Source organism: Salmo salar, chromosome 19 (genome assembly GCF_965601325.2).
Source record: "Salmo salar chromosome 19, fSalSal1, whole genome shotgun sequence".
NCBI classification, from domain to species: domain Eukaryota; kingdom Metazoa; phylum Chordata; class Actinopteri; order Salmoniformes; family Salmonidae; genus Salmo; species Salmo salar.
In genome coordinates, this window is record NC_138309.1 from 6,696,847 (window position 1) to 6,720,181 (window position 23,335).

The following is a 23,335-nucleotide window of genomic DNA, read 5'->3' on the forward strand; positions in this document are numbered from 1 at the left end:
GTCGTCCAACTCGGAATTGCAACTCGGGCCTAATTTATTTTTTTAGGGGGTAAAAAGCTAGGGTCTCTTTCTAGAATTCCGACCTGAAGATCACGGACGTCATTATTTGACCTCGTATTTTCCCCAGTTGTTTTGAACGCGGCATCAGTATGTTCAGAAACTCTATGCCGCTACTTTCACTTTCTTCCGGTGAGCGGAAGGTGAAGGTGTATTATCTTGACGAACACGAATTAATCTAGTTATGCTATATATATAGCGAACTAGCTATTATATTCTGCCCAGCTTTGACAGACACAAGGTATTTCCCTAGATGACAAACGGCTTAAAACAAAAGTAAGTCGTACTGTCCTGTTTATCATCTTGTTGTGGCACTAACGTTACTGCAGTGCTTGCTAGCCAGCTTCCAAACTTGACTTCTGTCGGGGGCTCTTTCCTGAAAATGTATTAACTCTGACGGACAAAATATAGAGCAGATATTTCTAGCTAGACAAATTGTGGTTTTGGTAATGGTGTGGGATTTGCAAACTTTGGACTTCAATCATTCTTCCAGACCAAAGGCCGGCTGATGGCGATATTGAGTCAGTTTACCGTACCAATGCATTGTATGCAGCCGTATCCCTCGTTTCGTACCTAAAACATTCTCCATTCAAACTGCATAGGCTTCGATTTCCTCAACTTTATTTAATGGTGAGACGGTGGACAAAACGTGGAAAATATGTGTAGTTCTTTGTGAAACCATTTCCCACCACCATGCTAGAGTGGCTAAATGCTAATCCCGGATGTTATGTATCGCGTTCAGCCAAATCAGTCTGTTTTTTTCACCTAAGGTTAGGTAAAATGTAGTGCTGAGTGATTAACGTTAGTGCTTTGAGGTCGGTTCGATTATTGAAAAATAATCACTGATTTTGGTTTCACTTTTTCTTTCTTAAACATTAACTGCATTATAAAGTGGATTTTTTTAAATTTATTTTTTAATGGAAATTCCAAAGCCCAAAATATTTAACTTACTAAACATTGAAAATATTCCATTGTCTCTGTCAGGTCCACATTGGGTAGACATAAATATAAACATAGGAAATTACTATAAAATAGTACAATATTTCAGGTGTAAATTACTTAGTTTTTATTTGGACTTTATTATTTTTAATTCCTTAAGTCATCATGGCGTCTCTGCTCAGGCAGTAGCAGCTCAACAGCCAGACACCTATGCTCCCCATACTGTACTCTTTAGTCATCCTCTTTAACTAGGCTAGCCTGCCTAAGCTTGCTGCAGAGCTGTCTGATGAAATCATTTTACTAGTTCTTCAAGTAGATAAGGCATACTTTACGAACTGTCTGTCCCTTTCTCTCATCGTTGTGTACATTCCTCTCTCATGTGGTCTATGCGGTCTGTGTGTAATTAAAATAGCAGGCATAAGTGTATCATCTATGTTCGAGCTGGAAGAAACAGGCGCAGTGGATTATGGTCATTGTAGTTAATTACCTCGTTTCTGCGGTGAACTAGGTTGAATATTTGCGAAAATGGTCCCAGATGGACTCAAACATACCTAGCTACAACCAGGTCTGCCCTGAGAACAGTCTTATTTTCCTCTAATGAGATGCTGCTAATGCAGCAGGCGTAAAAGAAACTGAACCCCTGGGCTGATAGTTTCAACCTGATTGGATAAACGCGATACATAACATTCGGGATTAGCGTTTAGCCACTAGTAGCATGGTGGTGGAAAATTGTTTCATAAGGAAAGTACGCATAGTTCTGCAGGTTTTTGTGCCTGCTCATTAAATAATTAAGTCATTCATGAATTAAGCATTAAATTAAGTTGAGGAAATCCAAGCCTATGCAGCCTGAATGGAGAATGTTTTAGCTATGAACCGGTCCACGAGGGACACGAATGTATTGCTGGCTGCATACAGTGCATTTGGACGGTAAAATGACACGACACAATATTTCGCCATCTGCTGGCCTTTTGGCTATCATTCTTCAAGCTATGAACTGATAGAGTGGCTTGTGAAAGTATTCACCCCCCTTGGCATTTTTCTTGTTTTGTTGCCTTACAACATGGAATTAAAATTAAACATTTTTGGGGGTTTGTATCATTTGATTTACACAACATACCTACCACTTTGAAGATGCAAAATATTTTTTGTTGTGAAACAAGAAATAAGACAAAAAAACGGAACTATTCACCCACCCAGAGTCAATACTTTGTAGAGCCACCTTTCGCAGCAATTACAGCTGCAAGTCTCTTGGGGTATGTCTGTATAAGCGTGGCACATCTAGCCACTGGGATTTTTGCCCATTCTTCAAGGAAAAACTGCTCCAGCTCCATCAAGTTTGATGGGTTCCGCTGGTGTAGAGCAATCTTTAAGTAATACCACAGATTCTCAATTGGATTGAGGTCTGGGCTTTGACTAGGCCATTCCAAGACATTTACATGTTTCCCCTTAAACCACTCGAGTGTTGCTTTAGCAGTATGCTTAGGGTCATTGTCCTGCTGGAAGGTGAACCTCCATCCCAGTCTCAAATCTCTGGAAGACTGAAACAGGTTTCCCGCAAGAATTTCCCTGTATTTAGCGCCATCCATCATTCCTTCAGTTCTGACCAGTTTCCCAGTCCCTGCTGATGGAAAAACATACCCACAGCAAGATGCTGCCATCACCATGCTTCACTGTGGGGATGGTTTTCTCGGGGTGATGGGAGGTGTTGGGTTTGCGCCAGACATAGTGATTTCCTTGATGGCCAAAAAGCTCAATTTTAGTCTCATCTGACCAGAGTACCTTCTTCCATATGTTTGGGGAGTCTCCCACATGCCTTTTGGTGAACACCAAATGTGTTTTCTTATTTTCTTTGAGCGATGACTTTTTTCTGGCCACTCTTCCGTAAAGCCTAGCTCTGTGGAGTGTATGGCTTAAAGTGGTCCTATGGACAGAAACTCCAATCTCTGCTGTGGAGCTCCTTCAGGGTTATCTTTGGTCTCTTTGTTGCCTCTCTGATTAATGCCCTTGCCTGGTCCGTGAGTTTTGGTGGGCGGCCCTCTCTTGGCAGGTTTGTTGTGGTGCCATATTCTTTCCATTTTTTTAAATAATGGATTTAATGGTGCTCCGTGGGATGTTCAAAGTTTCTGATATTTATTTTATAACCCAACCCTGATCTGTACTTCTCCACAACTTTGTCCCTGATCTGTTTGGAGAGCTCCTTGGTCTTCATGGTGCCACTTGCTTGGTGGTGCCCCTTGCTTAGTGGTGTTGCAGACTCTGGGGCCTTTCAGAACAGGTGTGTGTATATATATATACTGAGATCATGTGACACTTAGATTGCACACAGGTGGACTTTATTTAAGTAATTATGTGACTTCTGAAGGTAATTGGTTGCACCAGATCTTATTTAAGCTTCATAGCAGAGGGGGTGAGTACATATGCACGCACCACTTTTCTTTTTCTTTTTCTTTTCTTTTTTTCACTTCACCAATTTAGACTTATGTGTGTCCCTTACATGAAATCCAAATAAAAATCGATTTAAATTACAGGTTGTAATGCAACAAAATAGGAAAAACACCAAGGGGATGAATACTTTTGCAAGGCGCTGTAGCTATATCAGTTCTACCTAGCATCTATTCAAATCTAATTTGATTGTTTACATACACATATTTAGCAGATGTTATTGCAGGTGTAGCGAAATGCTTGTGTTCCTAACTCCAACAGTGCAGTAGTATCTAACAATACGCACATCTAAAGTAAAATACTGGAATTAAGAAATATATAAATATTAGGACGAGCAATGTCAGTGGCATTGACTAAAATACTATACAGTAGAATAGAATAAGGTATCTTCTGGCGGGGGAGTTAAGTGCCCCGAAGCTCGGTCTGAACGTTAACACATTGCATGAGGTACGGTTTTGGAAACATAGGTACGTATCTTTCATATCAGTGATAATTAATTTTCAAAAAAACAAAAGGTTAAATAACTACACACCTTTTTATAGGGCTAGGATTATTGTTCCCACATGCCCATATCTCCATGTTACAGCACACCATATGTTTCTAAAACCGTATCGCAAGCGATGATTATTGACGTTTCTAAATGTTAACAGAGCGTCGGGATTGTAGTTCAATGTCCCACCGGTAAGCTGTGTTTATAGTTGAGGACCCTATTGATAAGGCGGAATACCTTGTTAATGCCTTGTGTTCGCGATAGCAAATAGAACATTAGCTCGCTAGCTATGGTAATCTATTCTGTAGCTGAAATATCCATATCATTAAATGTGTCAATACAAAATAAGGTCCGCCAAAGCAAAACCCGATTAAAAAATGTATTTATATGAATGCTGTACAATCAGTGGCCTGTTTATTAGGTACACCACCCCATTCATGAAAATGGTTCCCTCCTACAGAGAGTGAGTCACGTGGCTTGCTATTTAAAGCAGACAGACAGGCATTGAGGCAGTCATTCACTTTTCGATTGAACGTTAGAATGGGCAAAATGAGTGACCTAAGTTACATTGAGCGTGGTATGATAGTATATCAAACGGCCGGCGTCCCGGGCTTTTAATGCACAACAGTGTCTAGGGTTTACCGAGAATGGTGCGACAAACAAAAAACATCCAGTCAGCGGCAGTCCTGTGGACAAAAACAGCTTGTTGATGAGCAGTCTAAGGAGAATGGCAGGAATCATGCAAGCTAACAGGTGGGCCACAAACAGACAAATAATGTCGCAGTACAACAGTGGTGTGCAGAACGGCATCTCAGAACACACAACTCATCAGTCCTTGTCACGGATGGGCTATTGCAGCAGACGGCCGCACCGGGTTCCTATCAGCTAAAAACAAGAAGAAGCGGCTCCAGTGGGCACGAGATCACCAGCACTGGATAATTGAGGAATGGAAAAACATTGCCTGGACCGACGAATCCAGGTTCCTGTTGCGTCATGCTGACGGCAGAGTCAGGACTTGGCATTCTGGAGCAAAAGGGGGTCCGACCCGGTACTACCTAATAAACTGGTTTATGTACAGAAATGGTTTACTCAGTGGGAAATTAATAGCCAACTAGTCAGTGACAACAGCGTGGAGTTTGTGACAGCAACTGTAAGATTATTATAGACACTATGTCCTGGGATTTCCTATGATCTTCTATGTAGAAGAACCCCTTAACTTCTAAAGGCGCTTGTGTAGCTTGTGAGCATCATAGAGTAAAACATGTTTACACGTGCGTGTTTGAGAGTCTCGGCTATTCATAGATAGCTTTAATAGTTTGTAGCTCAAACCATTGACTCTACAGACGTTTTTATAAAAACAGATCCGGCCTGAGCCCCTTTGGGATCCACCCTTGTCTCACAAACACTGCTCGAGCTTAGCCCCTGTTAAGAAACAGACCATTAGTCTGTGTGATTTAAACACACAATGTTGAAAAGGGGTAGGAAGTTGTAGATCACGCTGGTGCAACGGTGGGACTCATTGGATTAGTCCAATCTTGGATGTCAGACTGTCAGTCCTTGTATCTAGAGCACTTTCTATGAATTTGGAAGAGATGACATTTCCCTGACCCCATCCCTCAGCTGTATTCCAAGTGGCGGGGATTCTGTTTTTTGTTGTGTTTTTTTCAAATCCTGGAATGTAGCTTTGATGAATAGGCCCAGCTGGAGCCGTGTAAGAAATATAATTTATATTATATCATGTCTGTTTATATAAATTGGCTGATGTTTTGTGTGTGTGACACAGATGGCGGCAGAAGAACCTGATGTTACTCAGCTAGAGGGAGAAGTCATGGAGCTTGAAGATGCAACAGATGCCAAACCTGACCGAAAGGGAAGATTCCTCCTCTTTGGACTGTGAGTACCTTGTCCAAAAGACATGAAAGAGGCGCATGTTTCAACAGTCTTACCCTGGCGGAGCTATACAGTACATGCAAGGACTCACTATAATCATATTTTGAAGCTATACATAAACAATGGATTTAAGCTATACAATCTTAAATTTGGGGTTTTAAGGTTGACAGTTGTACTTAACTCATAAGGCATTTATAATCTTAAGATATTATGCCTGTCTAGGCCTGTAAAATGAACTATAAAAACATGAATGAAATTCAATTAACAGACTTTTCGGACTGATATTTAACTGAAAGTAATCATTTAAAATCTAAATTTAATGGTCGACCAACAGCCAGAATCAGGAACAGCCTATTAAAAAAAAGTAGAAACATAATATTTGAGTGTTAATGTTCAGACTATTGAAAGTCTGTTGGTGGAAATGAAAAAAAGATATATAATTAGTGTTTCAATAAATTAGTGAAGGGGGAAGAACCATGTATATGATTTCCCCCTCAACTCATTTTCATCACAAGGGGGCGCTACAAACCTTATCTACTGCTTTCAGTGAAGGTTACACGCAATTAAACAGACCTGTATTCAAAGACTTGCATATTTAAGTATTTAAGTATTATTTTCTGTGTATTTTAGTATTTTCAAATAATGTGGCCAAATCAACTACAGTACTTCTAGGCCTAGTTGAAGTACTTTGAGACATACAATTAGAACCCACACATGCATACAAAATCATGTAAGTGCATGACTGTCTGAAAGGGATGCTGCAGAGTTTAAAAAAAAATATTTCTAAGCCAGTAGTTTTGAAAGTAGCGCTAGAGCCAAAAAGGGTCCTCAAATTGTGTACAACGTCACGTGTTTTCACGTCATTGTTCTCGAGCCATACAGAGTGTGCAATAAGAGTAAAAACATTTGTAGTATTTTCAAATCGGTAGACTAAATGAGCCAATGTAAAATGCTGTTTTTGGATATAAATATGAACTTGATGGAACAAAACATACATGTATTGTGTAACATGATGTACTATGAGTGTCATCTGATGAAGATCATCAAAGGTTAGTGCTTAATTTTAGCTGTATTTATTTTTTTTGTGACGCCTCTCGGTGCTAGGAAAATGGCTGTGTGGCTTTTCTTGTTTAGGTGGTGTCCTAACAATCTAATGTTTTGCTTTCACTGTACAGCCTTTTTGAAATCGGACAATGTGGTTGCATTAAGAAGAAGTGTATCTTTAAAATTGTGTAAAATAGTCGTATGTTTGAGAAATTTGAATTATGAGATTTTGGTCGTTTTGAATTTGCCGCCCTGCTATTTCACTGGCTGTTGGGAGTGTGTTCCGCAGGCCAAGAGAAGTTAAAGCCTTAAAATGTTGATGGTGTTTTATTTGCATAAATAAGAAGCTATGTTGAAGGAATTTTTAAGATTCAGTTAGGCCACATTTTATACGACAGTCCATCATTACTTTAAGACATGAAGGTCAGTCAATCTGGAAAATTTCAAGAACTTTTTGAAAGTTTCTTCAAGTGCAGTCGCAAAAACCATGAAGCGCTATGATGAAACTGGGTCTCATGAGGACCGCCACAGGAAAGGAAGACCCAGAGTTACTTCTGCTGCAGAGGATAAGTTCATTAGAGTTAACTGCACATCAAATTGCAGCCCAAATAAATGCTTCACAGTAGGGCTGGGCGATATGGCCAAAATCTCATATCCCGATATAGTTCATTTCATATAAAAGATACATATTGATATAGCACATTTTCTGTAAATTCAATTAATAAATAGTTTATATAAAATTACATTAATTACCATTTCTTACGTTTTGAACAAATTAAATGTACTTACTCGTATTTGATTATTTCTAATTTTATTTAGAACCTTTGTGCAAATTTTCAATTAAGCATGTATCAGAATATGAATGTATAAAATCTAAAAAGGTAAATGGAAAACACTTAAACTATAGTTGCAAACAAAATTTAGGTCATTTTATTTATTTATTTTTGGGGTCTTGCCTGTTTTGCAAGTTATTTTGGCATTAATACGTGTCATTTCAATTTGCATTTGGTATCTTGGGTCGAGTGTTAGCACCAACTCACGAAACCATCGTTTCTCAACCGTGTAATTTGGGGCCTTGTCTTTGCAGATGTAAGTTGTAACGGCAGCTGTTATCTCCTTCCATCTTTGATTCTTTGCCATATGGTGTGTCGCGGGCAAAAGCTTCTTGCAACGTCTGAGTTGGGGGTTTGTTTTGCTCACTCGACTGTACTTTTTTGGGTCTCATCTATAGACTCTCTCCGTACTGTTTCACATGATTCTTGCGTAGGTGGTTAGTGGTGTTTGAGCCTGTTGTTGGGACCGGCCTGCGACATATTTTGCAGAAGATGATTTTTCTGGTCCATGTCAGACTTTTCATACCCAAACCACATCCATGCGACCGAAGTAGCCCCTCTTTTAGGTACGAGCTCTGTGTCACGTTCACTCTCCTCCATGTTTGTTTGTGTTGCAAATCTCCTTTCACAAGGCACGTGTGGAAGAACGCAGACAGTCTCACCGCAAAGCATCGTCCAATTAACGAAAAATATTGCCGTCAAGAGTGTGATTTGCGACACAACAAAATAAACGAGAGCATAATATGAAACGGTAGACGTTTTATTGTTTATTTTGTTGTGTCGCAAATCACACTCTTTACGGCAATATTTTTCGTTAATTGGACGATGCTTTGCGGTGAGACTGTCTGTGATTTATTTAGAATTCAAGGCACACATAACCAGCATGTCTACCACAGCATTCTGCAGCGATACGCCATCCCATCTGGTTTGGGCTTAATGGTACTATAATTTGTTCTTCAACAGCACAATAACCCAACACACATCCAGGCTGTGTAAGGGCTAATTGACCAAGAAGGAGAGTGGTGGAGTGGAGCATTGGCTAATCCATAAGGAATCACCAAGTACTCGTAGTGGCCAGACATTGTGCTGAATGCCATTTTCCATTCATCCCCCTCCCGGATGCAGATCAGATTGTAGGCACTCCGCAGGTCCAGTCAAGTGAAAAAACGGGCCCCACGGAGCTGTTCGATGGCGGCCGGCACCAACGGGAGAGGGTAGCGATACTTGGTGATGAAATTGAGATTGTCCCGGATCCCAGTGGTCAACTATCCAGTGCTTGAACTTGTTAATGAAATTTCCCGCGGCACTAGAGCTACAGAGACAACACATGAGGGCCAGCTAGCCAGTGAAATTGAAACCAGAAAGGGTTTGGCGGAAAGTGATGGAATACTCACGCCTACCCCGGGAAACCGATGATCACAGTGCTGTCCCTCAGCCCTCGTGGACCCCTGGTTGGGACGCACTGGACGCCGTTAAAGCTGGTGCCCCTCCTGACCGCAATAGGGACAGAGCCCCAGCCATCTCCGACAGCATCGCTCTGCCACGGTGAGGTGTGTGGACCCTACCTCCTTGGGATCAGGCTTTGTCTCAGGAAGGCCAAAGGAGGAGAGCGAGATGTGATGGTGCCGACACTCCCGAAGAACATTATCCAGATGGATGGCCATCGATTGAGTGCTTCCAAGGAGAGGTTGTCTCGACACACCAGCTCCGTCTGGATCTCTTCGCGGTGTCCTCTTCTGAATAGGGTGCGGAGTGCCGGCTCATTTCATCCGCTGGAGGCTGTCATGGTCCGGAAGATGAGTGCGTACTCTGCAGCGGTCTGGGCACACTGCCGGAGTTTGAGTACGCACTCAACTCCCTCTCTGCCCTCTAGTGGATGGGTGAAGAGCGCTCTGAACCTCTCATAGGAACCCAGCTCTTGCTCTCCTTTATCCCAGACGGCCGTGGCCCACTCCAACGCCCGTCCGATCAGCAGGGAAATGACCGTGGCGAACTTAAACCTCTCATTGGTAGGGGCTCTGGTCTGATGGGCGAAATAGAGGGAGCATGGATGGAATCCCGTCATATTTGTCCAGGAGGGACAATTGGGCATCGCTGACCTGGGCAGACTACTGGATGGGCTGGGGGGACTGGCTCGTTGGGACTAATTGCTGTAGAGGTTCCTCCACTAGTTGGAGGTGACGCCCCTCGGATGATGTCGAGGCATTGGAGAATGCAGAGGACCTCATCCATAACAATTACCACTCGTGCCAGTTGGTTGTGTTGTTTGAGGATTAGCTGTCCCTGTTCGCTGACCCTCTGGGAGATGTCTGCATTTTGTGCTTCTTCCATTTGGTGAGGCAGTATTATGTAATGTAGATGCAGGGAGTCAGGAAGCAAGTGCAGTTGGTGAGTTTAATAACGAAGAACATGAGGAAATACAAAACTCGAGAAGCGAACTGGGGAAGAAAAACAAAACCAATACTGCCTAAGACTGAGGCTACTTAGGGCTAAACAGGAGACCTAATCAAGGTACTGATGAAGACCAAGTGTGCATAACGATGGTTACCAGGTGTGGGTAATGTGGGTTGCCAGGACCGGTGGTTAGTAGACCGGTGACGTCGAGCACCAGAGCGGGAGTGGGCGTGACAATTAGACATTGATTGCAAGTTATATCTTTCCCTTATTTTGATGATACAGTTGAAGTCGGGGTTGGGGGCAGCTGAGAAGACCCTACAGTTGATAAATATTAACATCATTAAACAGTCATTAAACAGTCATTAAAACTCATTTTTCAACCACTCCACATATTTCTTCTTAACAAACTATAGTTTTGGCAAGTCGGTTATGACATCTACTTTGTGCATGACACAAGTACTTTTTCCATCAATTGTTTACAGACAGATTATTTCACTTTTAATTCACTATATCACAATGCCAGTGGGTCAGAAGTTTACATACACTAAGTTGACTGTGTCTTTTAACAGCTTGGAAAATTCCAGAAAATGATCTCATGGCTTTAGAAGCTTCTGATAGGCTAATTGACATCATTTGAGTCAATTGGAGATGTGGTACCTGTGGATGTATTTCAAGGCCTACCTTCAAACTCAGTGCCTCTTTGCTTGACATCATGTGAAAATCAAAAGAAATTGGCCAAGACCTCAGAAAAAAAATGTGTAGACCTCCACAAGTCTGGTTCATCCTTGGGAGCAATTTCCAAATGCCTGAATGTACCACGTTCATCTGTACAAACAATAGTACGCAAGTATAAACACCATGGGACCACGCAGCTGTCATACCGCTCAGGAAGGAGATGCGTTGCGTTCTGTCTCCTAGAGATGAACGTACTTTGGTGCGAAAAGTGCAAATCAATCCCTGAACAACAGCAAAGAACCTTGTGAAGATGCTGAAGGAAACAGGTACAAAGGTATCTCTATCCACAGTAAAACGAGTCCTACATCGACATAACCTGAAAGGCCGCTCAGCAAGGAAGAAGCCACTGCTCCAAAACCGCCATAAAAAAAGCCAGACTACGGTTTGCAACTGCACATGGGGACAAAGAAAGTACTTTTTGGTGGAATGTCCTCTGGTCTGATGAAACAAAAATATAACTGTTTGTCCATAATGACCATGTCATGACGTTGCCCTCTGGGTTTTCTATGCACCATCCCCCGACCTCTATACTTCTGACACAAGGCTGTGTGAAGGGGTCATAAAATTCCAAAGGAGAATGTCCTGCTTCATGGCCCCAGTATAAAGAGACAGAGTGTTTTCATGGAGAGAACAAAGGATTCTTCCACCTCACAGAAGTGGAGAACCGAACAACATTTATGTTCTGGTGAAGGTATAAAAGATCGGTGAAGAATCCAGCTACGAACTGGTCCGCTTGGTACAATTTTATGAAACTCATAGAGACAATATTGCATATTACCATACTAAGGTTTATATACTAGCCTCAGCGATGAGACTTACATCTAATGGTTGTATAAAATGATTTAATAAGATTAAAGCTATTTGGAATATGTTGAGATGCTATGTACTGATGTTAATGTGAGAGAATTGTATTTCTGTACAAAGCTTAACTCGGTCATCGGCACGCCCCCAGGGACACAGACAGGACAAGGCGTCATGTGACAGCCTTTTATGTTCAGTATAAAACCCCCACCCAGAATTACTTTCTGAAGACCAGGCCTCCACTCCATTATGAGTTGGCCAATATGTTTGACCATGCATCCCTCTACTGAACTTTAACCATACCACGTGGTTAAACTTTTAGACTATCGATACTGACAGAATAATAACAAGTCTTTGATATTAATTACTAGTCTGCAGCTAGAAATTCGGTGTCATTGAACGCAAAGACCGACGAAACATCCATTCTATAATGACATTAATGAATGTCGCTTTCAAAGATCCATCTAACCAAGAGAGAGAGAGGGAACTCTCCAACAGGATGAACCTTTCCAACAAAGATCACGACGACACACTGAGCGTAAATATATATATATATATATATATACTGCTCAAAAAAATAAAGGGAACACTTAAACAACACAATGTAACTCCAAGTCAATCACACTTCTGTGAAATCAAGGAAGCAACACTGATTGACAATACATTTCACATGCTGTTGTGCAAATGGAATAGACAACAGGTGGAAATGATAGGCAATTAGCAAGACACCCCCAATAAAGGAGTGGTTCTGCAGGTGGGGACCACAGACCACTTCTCAGTTCCTATGCTTCCTGGCTGATGTTTTGGTCACTTTTGAATGCTGGCGGTGCTTTCACTCTAGTGGTAGCATGAGACGGAGTCTACAACCCACACAAGTGGCTCAGGTAGTGCAGCTCATCCAGGATGGCACATCAATGCGAGCTGTGGCAAGAAGGTTTGCTGTGTCTGTCAGCGTAGTGTCCAGAGCATGGAGGCGCTACCAGGAGACAGGCCAGTACATCAGGAGATGTGGAGGAGGCCGTAGGAGGGCAACAACCCAGCAGCAGGACCGCTACCTCCGCCTTTGTGCAAGGAGGAGCAGGAGAAGCACTGCCAGAGCCCTGCAAAATGACCTCCAGCAGGCCACAAATGTGCATGTGTCTGCTCAAACGGTCAGAAACAGACTCCATGAGGGTGGTATGAGGGCCCGACGTCCACAGATGGGGGTTGTGCTTACAGCCCAACACCGTGCAGGACGTTTGGCATTTGCCAGAGAACACCAAGATTGGAAAATTCGCCACTGGCGCCCTGTGCTCTTCACAGATGAAAGCAGGTTCACACTGAGCACGTGACAGACGTGACAGAGTCTGGAGACGCCGTGGAGAACGTTCTGCTGCCTGCAGCATCCTCCAGCATGACCCGTTTGGCGGTGGGTCAGTCATGGTGTGGGGTGGCATTTCTTTGGGGGGCCGCACAGCCCTCCATGTGCTCGCCAGAGGTAGCCTGACTGCCATTAGGTACCGAGATGAGATCCTCAGACCCCTTGTGAGACCATATGCTGGTGCGGTTGGCCCTGGGTTCCTCCTAATGCAAGACAATGCTAGACCTCATGTGGCTGGAGTGTGTCAGCAGTTCCTGCAAGAGGAAGGCATTGATGCTATGGACTGGCCCGCCCGTTCCCCAGACCTGAGTCCAATTGAGCACATCTGGGACATCATGTCTCGCTCCATCCACCAACGCCACGTTGCACCACATACTGTCCAGGAGTTGGCGGATGCTTTAGTCCAGGTCTGGAAGGAGATCCCTCAGGAGACCATCCGCCACCTCATCAGGAGCATGCCCAGGCGTTGTAGGGAGGTCATACAGGCATGTGGAGGCCACACACACTACGGAGCCTCATTTTGACTTGTTTTAAGGACATTACATCAAAGTTGGATCAGCCTGTAGTGTGGTTTTCCACTTTAATTTTGAGTGTGACTCCAAATCCAGACCTCCATGGGTTGATAAATTGGATTTCCACTGATTATTTTGGGGTGATTTTGTTGTCAGCACATTCAACTATGTAAACAAAAAAGTATTTAATAAGATTATTTCTTTCATTCAGATCTAGGATGTGTTGTTTAAGTGTTCCCTTTATTTTTTTGAGCAGTATATATATATATATATATATATATATATATATATATATATATATATATATATATATATATATATATATATATTGATTGCAATTGTTTCCGAATGAGTGAGCGTTCATGTGCAAAGGATTAGTATATCAATTGTTAATATTTATCAACTGTAGGGTCTTCTCAGCTGCCCCCAACCCCTTTGTTTGTTTAACAAGCCACCATGCCGGTTTAGCCCACTAAGGCACATTCCTTTATCATTTCTTTGTAATGATGCCTACTGTTTTGTATGCTTTCTGTGAATTACTTAGTTCAGTAAATAAATGATTTTAAGACAATTGATGTATGGATGACTTAGTGAAGACTGGGTTCGTGCAGATAACAACAATTTACAATGTTTGGAATGAGACTGACGCGAGGTAAACTAACACATCATTAATGAGGAGACAAATCGACCAGATATTATGATATCTGGAAAGTTAAATTAGAACTTTGTAATCTGAATATTTTCCTTGGTGCCCCAACATTCTAGTTAATTACAGTTACACGATTAATCAGTTAATCGCGTAATAATAATTACAGAGTTATTTGATAAACATGTCTTCAAGTTAATGATGCCCAAAGACACGACAACCATTTAAACTCAGTTTTTCACAATTCCTGACATTTAATCCTGGTAAAAAGTCCCTGTCTGAAGTCAGTTAGGATCACCACTTTATTTTAAGAATGTGCAATATTAGAAAAATAGTAGAGATAATGACTTACTTCAGCTTTTATTACTTTCTTCACATTCCCAGTGGGTCAGAAGTTTACATACTCAATTAGTATTTGGTAGCATTGCCTTTTAAAATTTGAACTTGGATCAAATGTTTTGGGTAGCCTTCCACAAGCTTCCCACAATAAGTCTGGTGAGTTTTGTCCCGTTCCTCCTGACAGAGCTGGTGCAACTGAGACAGGTTTGTAGGCTTGCAAGCCGACGAACACCATCCCAACCGTGAAGCACGGGGGTGGCAGCATCATGTTGTGGGGGTGCTTTGCTGCAAGAGGGACTTGTGCACTTCACAAAATATATGGCATTATGAGGAAGGAAAATTATGTGGATATATTGACGCAACATCTCAAGACATCAGTCAGGAAGATGAAGCTTGGTCGCAAATGGGTCTTCCAAATGGACACTGACCCCAAGCATACTTCCATAGTTATGGCTTAAGGACAACAAAGGCAAGGTATTGGAGTGGCCATCACAAAGCCCTGACCTCAATCCCATAGAAAATGTGTGGGCAGAACTGAAAAAGCGTGTGCGAGCAAGGAGGCCTACAAACCTGTCTCCGTTGCACCAGCTCTGTCAGGAGGAATGGGCCAAAATTCACCATACTTATTGTGGGAAGCTTGTGGAAGGCTACCCAAAACATTTGACCCAAATTAAAAAATGTGTAAGCCAGTCAGTTGTTTTGTGACAAGGTAGGGGTTGTATACAGAAGATAGCCCTATTTGGTAAAAGACCCAAGTCCATATTATGGCAAGAACAGCTCAAATAAGCAAAGAGAAACAACATGAAGGTCAGTCAATAAGGAACATTTAAAGAACTTTAAAAGTTTCTTCAAGTGCAGTTTTCAAAATTATAAGTACAAGCCCAAATAAATGCAGCCCAAATAAATGCTTCACAGAGTTCAAGTAACAGACACATCTCAATATCAACTGTTCAGAAGAGACTGTGAATCAGGCCTTCATGGTTGAATTGCTACAAAGAAACCACTACTAAAGGACACCAATAAGAAGAAGAGACTTGCTTTGGCCAAGAAACACGAGCAATGGAGACCGGTGGAAATCTGTCCTTTGGTCTGATTGGTTCCAACCGCTGTGTCTTTGTGAGACGCAGAGTAGATGAACGGATGATCTCCACATGTGTGGTTCCCACCGTGAAGCATGGAGGAGGAGGTGTGGGGGTGCTTTGCTGGTGACACTGTCTGTGATTTATTTAAACTTCAAGCCACACTGAACCAGCATGGCTACCACAGCATTCTGCAGCGATACGCCATCTCATATGGTTTGGGCTTAGTGGGACGATCATCACTATCACGACCCAATACACCGCCAGGCTGCTTAATAACCTGTTGGGGATAGGGGGCAGTATTTGCACGGCCGGATAAAAAAACATACCCGATTTAATCTGGTTACTACTCCTGCCCAGTAACTAGAATATGCATATAATTGTTTGATTTGGATAGAAAACACCCTAAAGTTTCTAAAACTGTTTGAATGGTGTCTGAGTATAACAGAACTCATATGGCAGTCAAAACCCTGAGACAAATCCTGACAGGAAACTGAAATCTGATGTGTGGATATCACTTCAAACATTTGCCATTGAAACACACAGGGGCTTATGAATCATTTAGCACTTCCTAGGGCTTCCACTAGATGTCCCCAGTCTTTACAAAGTGGTTTGAGTCTCCTACTATCAAAACTGACTGAAAGAGAGGCTGTGGAAAGTGGTCACAGGTGGAGGGCCATTTACCATTATGACGCCGCCGCCCATGGCTACCCTCCCCTTTCGAAACGTTTTGAAAGACAATGCAAATGTCCCCATGGAATATTACTGAAGCTCTGGTTGAAAAAGGCACAAAAGATTTGTTATACAACGTTTGAACGAACTTAAATATATATTTTTTGTACATTCGTGACGACAAGTTCTACTCAGCACGGTACATTTTCAGTAGCCTTCGGAGCGCGCTAACAATTGGGACATAAATGATTAACTTTTTCGAACAAAACTACATTTGTTATGGACCTGGGAATCCTGGAAGTGCTTTCTGATAAAGATAATCAAAGGTAAGGTTTTATTTACAATAGTATTTTTGATGGTTGATCATTCCAAGATGGCTCCAACATGTAAAGCCTAGCCTATTTTGCTGGGTATACCACGTCGTTTATTGCAAAGTGTGGTTTCCCAGTAAAGTTATTTTTAAATCTGGCAAAGCAGTGGCATTCAAGACATGTTAATCTATAAGTCTTTGAATGACAATATTACATTTTAACAATGTTTTCGAATAGTAATTTTGTAAATTGTAGCGCTGATTCATCGGAAGCATTTGAGGGAAAAGATTTTCTGAATGTCACGCGCCGATGTAAAATGCTGTTTTTATATATAAATATGAACTTTATCGAACAAAAAATGCATGTATTGTGTAACATGATGTCCTAAGATTGTCATCTGATGAAGATTGTCAAAGGTTAGTGCTGCATTTAGCTGTGTTTTGGGTATTTGTGATGCATGCTAGTTGCTTTGAAAATGGCTGTGTGATTATTTCTGTCTGGGTTCTCTCCTAACATAATCTAATGTTTTGCTTTTGCTGTAAAGCCTTTTTGAAATCGGACAACTTGGTTCGATTCAGGAGAGGTGTATCTATAAAACGGTGTAAAATAGTCATATGTTTGAGAAATTGAAGTTATAGCATTTATGAGGTTTTGCATTTCGCGCGACGCGATTCCACTGGCTGTTGATTAGGGTGGGACGCAAGCGTCCCACTGGCCCAGACAGGTTAATAGCTATTTGACCAAGAAGGAGAGTGATGGAGTGCTGCATCAGATGACATGAAGAACTTTGAAGAATATAAAATATATTTTGATTTGGTTAACACTTTTTGTAATTTTTTTTGGGTTATTCTACAATGTAGAAAATAGTAAAAATCAAGAAAATCCCTGTAATGAGTAGGTGTGTCCAAAGTTTTGACTGGTTCTGTATATTAACATGAAATTATTGCTTGCCAGATTGTGGTGACGTGTCAATAGATATATGCAAATATCTACTAAGACATAGCCGTGAGACTTGAAATTCTTAGCCTTTGTGTATTGATCAACTCCATCCTGGTGGTGCAGTGTGCTAAGTACAGGGATGGGAAGTAGCAGATCACAAGTTCAAATCTCACTGACGACCTTCCTCGAAGCTATAACTAAGTTTGGGCAATAGCCAAATAAAATATGACGTAAGTAAACAAAGCAAAAAAGAAACTTTTTGTAAAAATCCAAATAACTTCACAGATCTTCATTGTAAAGGGTTAAACACTGTTTCCCATGCTTGTTCAATGAACCATAAATAATTAATGAACACACACCAGTGGAACGGTCGCTAAGACACTAACGGCTTACAGACGGTAGGCAATTAAGGTCACAGTTATGAAAACTTAGGACACTAAAGAGGCCTTTCTACTGACTCTGAAAAACACCAAAAGAAAGCTGCCCAGGGTCCCTGCTCATCTGCGCAAACGTGCTTTAGGCATGCTGCAAGGAGGCATGAGGACTGCAGATGTGGCCAGGACAATAAATTGCAATGTCCGTACTGTGAGACGCCTAAGACAGGGAGACAGGATGGACAGCTGATCCTCCTCGCAGTGGCAGACCACGTGTAACAACACCTGCACAGGATCGGTACATCCGAACATCACACCTGTGGGACAGGTACAGGATGGCAACAACAACTGCCCGAGTTACACCAGGAACGCGCAATCCCTCCATCAGTGCTCAGACTGTCCGCAATAGGCTGAGAGAGGCTGGACTGAGGGCTTGTAGGCCTGTTGTGAGGCAGGTCCTCACCAGACATCACTGGCAACAACGTTGCCTATGGGCACACATCCACCGTCACTGGACCAGACAGGACTGGCAAAAAGTGCTCTTCACTGACGAGTCGTGGTTTTGTCTCACCAGGGGTGATGGTCGGATTCACGTTTATCGTCGAAGGAATGAGCGTTACACCGAGGCCTGTACTCTGGAGCAGGATCGATGTGGAGGGTCACAGCATCATCGGACTGAGCTTGATGTCATTGCAGGCAATCTCAACGCTGTGCGTTACAGGGAAGACATCCTCCCTCATGTGGTACCCTTCCTGCAGGCTCATCCTGACATGACCCTACAGCATGACAATGCCACCAGCCATACTGCTAGTTCTGTGCGTGATTTCCTGCAAGACAGGAATGTCAGTGTTCTGCCATGGCCAGCAAAGAGCCCGGATCTCAATCCCATTGAGCACGTCTGGGACCTGTTGGATCGGAGGGCGAGGGCCATCTCCCCCCCCCCCCCCCCAGAAATGCCCGGGAACTTGCAGGTGCCTTGGTGGAAGAGTGGGGAAACATCTCACAGCAAGAACTGCCTAATCTGGTACAGTCCATGAGGAGGAGACGCACTGCAGTACTTAATGCAGCTGGTGGCCACACCAGATACTGACTGTTACTTTTGTTCAGGGACATATTATTCCATTTCTGTTTAGTCACATGTCTGTGGAACTTGTTCAGTTTATGTCTGTTGTTGAATCTTATGTTCATACAAATATTTACACATGTTAAGTTTGCTGAAAATAAACGCAGTTGACAGTGAAAGGATTTCTTTTTTTGATGAGTTTAGATTAAATTGCCATATGTAGGCTATGCTTATAAATTAAGTAACTTCATATAATGTTACACTAGCATACATCAATATTAACAGGACATTGCAGTAATGTTTTGAGAACCACTTCCGTTATCATGTTCTTAGAACATTATTGGTAAAAGCATAACATTAAAGAATAACTTATTGGTGTGTCCCTTGGTGGAGCGTTTTTTGGTCTTTAAGAACGGCAGATTTGCTACAATATGTTGGGTAACATCCATAGACATCATGGGAGGTTCCAATATTGTTTTCTTATAACCACTTTCATTGTATTCTGGCAATATCTCTGAAGTATATTGAGGGAACATTATTGGAACAATCATAACATCACTCTGTAAGTTTGAGAGTATTATATGTATGTTCTGTGCTTGTTGTAATAGGTGTCTTAGATGACATCTCCATCAGCAGAACATTCCAGTAATGTTTTCTCAGAACCAATTTCATTGAATCCAGGCATGATCGCTGAAGTATGTTTAGGGAACGTGTTTTTGAACGTCATGTCCTAACATCACACTATAACTTTGAGAGTTTTGTTGGAATATTCCCTGCTGGTTGGTTAGGGTGTTTTGAATAACATCTCCATCAGCAAAACATTCCAATGATTTCTCAGAACCACTTCTATATCTCCCACTTTTTGTTGCGGAAATTATGTTTTAAGAAAATTACTGGAACATTGTTATAACATTCCATGGTAACCTAATAATAAACTTCGGGGAATGTTCTGTGGTTGATATAGATCAATGTTCCAAGGATAGCCTATTTAATGTCAAACGTTTTCCTAGTAAAAAAAAAAAAAAAAAAAAGGGTTATCAAAAACATTATTGGAATGTTTGTAGGATGTTAGATCAAACCCTAGCTAGAAATTAATGGGAATGTTAGCTAATGTCCTGGGAATGTTCCCGGCTTGCTGGGTAGCTATCTGCGTCTGTCATGTTATTTTTCAAGAGCACAATTCCCGCTCACATTTTAAGCCCTGAATACTGAAATTCGTGATTTGTTGGGACGATTTTCTGTCTATAGAGCACCCATTTTTTTTTCTCCCCTTTCAAAGTGGCCCAAAAAATCCACCATGTTACCCAGACCTAGTGCTGTTCCCTAAGTGTGAGATTTCCAAGACTACCCCATTTATGGATGTAGCTAGTCTGCTGTTTATAACCATACAGTAACCTACAGTCTGTTATACAGTTTGACCACACATACAGGAACTGCTAATAGCCATACAGTATAGCTTGTTAATAATCGTGTGAGAGAGAGAGAGAGATTCTGTGCTTGTCAGCAGCCATAAAGGCTACGTGCTGCCCTGCCTGACCTCCACAGAGTGTGCAGGGTCATTTGAATAGGCCTTTAGAAAACTCTGGTTTGGTGTGGTGGCTGCTGACTCAGGGAGCTACAGCGCGCCACCCCTGTCCCCAGTGCACGCAGGCCAAGTCCAGTGTCTATAGAGAGCATGTCAGGATCCTAGTACACACCAACCGCTCCGCACGCCCCAAAAAAATCAACACCTCGAGGTTTGGAGAAGGCTAAAAAAAAATAAAAAGGAGCGAGACAAGAGGAGCAACGTATTTCAGATGCAGAGTGGCGTGGCGCTTAATGAGGAACCCAGGTAAGGGACCCCTCCCACCCCCACAGAGGCAGGGCTCTTTGCCCACTCTCGGACCACTGCTAGGCATTCTGGCACCATGAGGGAGGGGGTGGGGGGCTATGGAAAAGTTCTGGATCACATGTGGGGTATAGTATGGCCTGTTTGGCCATTTCTGTGTCTGCGTGCATGTGAGCGTGCACGTGCGCATGTGTCTGAGTATGGGGTCCCATTGTTGCAGTTCTTGGGTAACCTGATGACCAGGCTCTTCTAGAACACATGCTGATATTGTGAGCCCAATGGGCTACTGTGGCCTACCTATCTGGATGGGTCCTTTAAAGAATGGAAATATGACAGGTTTGTGAGAATTGTCACTCGGGAAGATTTACTCTGTCGGGGACATACTTTGATTCACTTATGACTTCTTAATACCCGAGCTAGCTCAACATGTAACTTTAATTCACCTGCCAGTGGATTACTTCAACAGATTTGGCCATGACATTAATGCCTCATTTGAAAATGTACGTGCTCAATGGTCTCTGAGTAAGTGGTTCAAGGATGTTTTTGATTCTCATGGATTCTGTGTGTTTGGATGACTTTTTGGCATTCCTGATTTGTTGAAGTCAGCAGAATGTTTTGAGAAATGTTAGCTTGTCTAATGTTGAAGTAATCAAAGGAGTTGTGTCAAGTTATCCTTTTCAAGGAAGCGGGGCACTACCTACTTCCCCAGAAATAGCCTCGAGTAAGAATACCGTTTTTACGGATATCTCGCTCTTATTTCGAGGTCTGATGTTTTATGTTGAATACAGTGAGGGTCAATAATGTATGTATTTTTTCAGTAGCATGTGTGTTATGTCTAATGACTTTAAAAGTGGCATGTATTTTCATTAAGAATGCCCTGTGTTATGTGGGTACTGTTTGAAGGTGTACTGTTGTATCTAGTGCTTAAAAATAACTACCTTTTTAAGATGCACCCTTTGAAAGTGATGCCAAATTCTCTTTGCAGAGGAATTTTGTTGAGTTGTTTACCAGAGGTTATAGATGTAGGCCTATCCAAACAAGTTGGTCTGTTGGTGCCAGTAATACAAACATAAGTCAGTCATCATCAACTGGGTTCAAATACATTTGATGTAACTTTACCTGAAACATTTATCCAGGTATCAATGGATACCTATATGTGTCGTCTTTGTCATCACTAGCCGGCTTCCACCGGTTACGCAACCCTGCACCTTGAGGTTGCTGCCCTATATACATAGACTTGGAATCACTTGCAACTTTAATGTTTAAATAATGTTTTACATACTGCTTTACTCATATGTATATACTGTGTTCTATTCTACTGTGTTTTAGTCAATGCTACTCCGACATTGAGCAATCTAATATTTATATATTTCCTAATTCCATTATTTTACTTTTTAGATGTGTGTATTGTTATGAATTGTTACATACTGTTGAAGCTAGGAACACAAGCATTTTGCTACACCCGCAATAACATCTGCTAAATGTGTATTTAATTTTTTTTTTACCTTTTATTTAACTAGGCATGTCAGTTAAGAACAAATTCTTATTTACAATGACGGCCTACACCGGCCAAATCTGGATGACGCTGGGCCAATTGTGTGCCGCCCTATGGGACTCCCAATCACGGCCGGTTGTGATACAACCTGGATTTGAACCAGAGTGTCTGTAGTGACACCTCTATCACTGAGATGCAGTTCCTTGGACCGCTGCGCCACTTGGGAGCCCCGAGTGTGACCAATAAAATTTTATTTGATTGAATTAACCTTTTTTTTTCTCTCTCTCTATGGCTTGCTCAGTAAGAAGAATAAGGATGGCAAGACGCGGGAGCAGGACTACTCCTCTGAAAGCCATTACAGAATCGTTTCACCAACATTCCAGTATAAGATGAGCCACCAGCGAGTGGGCAAGTGCATCATAATCAACAACAAGAACTTTGACGAAAAGACGGGTATGGCATCACCTTTTATATTGACTTGGATACATGGTTGTCTAACACTTTTATATTATCCACACTGCGTTATTAAACTTATACAACACTAATACACTTATGTAACACAGTTACTCTTTATAAGATTGTTGATTTCCACTCAGGGCTCCAGACTGCGACCATTTAGTCGCATTTTGCAACCCTTTGACTTTGAGTTGGTCACACCGGTGCGAGCCCCACATTCTAGTCTGGTCACCTCAATCAAACATTCCATTTTTTGAGGCGGATAAAACTATGATTTGGTCAAACATTAAGGTGCATTAACGTCATGATTCCTGTAATGAAAGTGTCTGCCCTGCCACTGTGCCTGTTTCACTGCGGCCGGCTGCTGTAATGCGGGAGCCTTGCACATTCTCTCTCTTCCACCCTCTGCATTGTGTAACATTTCAAAATGCAATTGCGGGAAAAAACGCAACTTTGGAAGTAACTACCTGTTAAAGAGAGGAGGGTCTCAGCTTTCTGAAACACTATTTTGACAGTAAAATATATATTTTCTTAAATACAGAATTGTCAACTCGAAATTCATGACAATCACTGGATTAGGTTGCATATCAAAATGTTTTGAATCATACATTCCTGATTGGACATAGTATTCAA

General features: G+C 42.0%; 1 protein-coding gene across 5 annotated transcripts in view; it reads left to right on the plus strand.

Annotated features, from left to right (window-relative positions):
• Window positions 1-140: 140 nt before the first annotated feature.
• casp7 (caspase 7, apoptosis-related cysteine peptidase) overlaps window positions 141-23,335 on the plus strand; it is a 32,101-nt gene continuing 8,906 nt past the window's right edge. For 2 of the 5 annotated variants that reach the window (XM_014157062.3, XM_045702009.2), the window contains exons 1-3: window positions 141-333; window positions 5,712-5,821; window positions 22,548-22,699. In XM_014157062.3, coding sequence (XP_014012537.2) covers window positions 5,712-5,821; window positions 22,548-22,699 — 262 coding nt within the window. In that variant the 5' untranslated portion in view covers window positions 141-333. Of the gene's footprint in view, window positions 334-5,711; window positions 5,822-20,580; window positions 20,755-21,097; window positions 21,274-22,547; window positions 22,700-23,335 lie in introns of those variants that run through there. The other 3 variants (XM_045702010.2, XM_045702011.2, XM_045702012.2) reach the window with 3 other exon arrangements.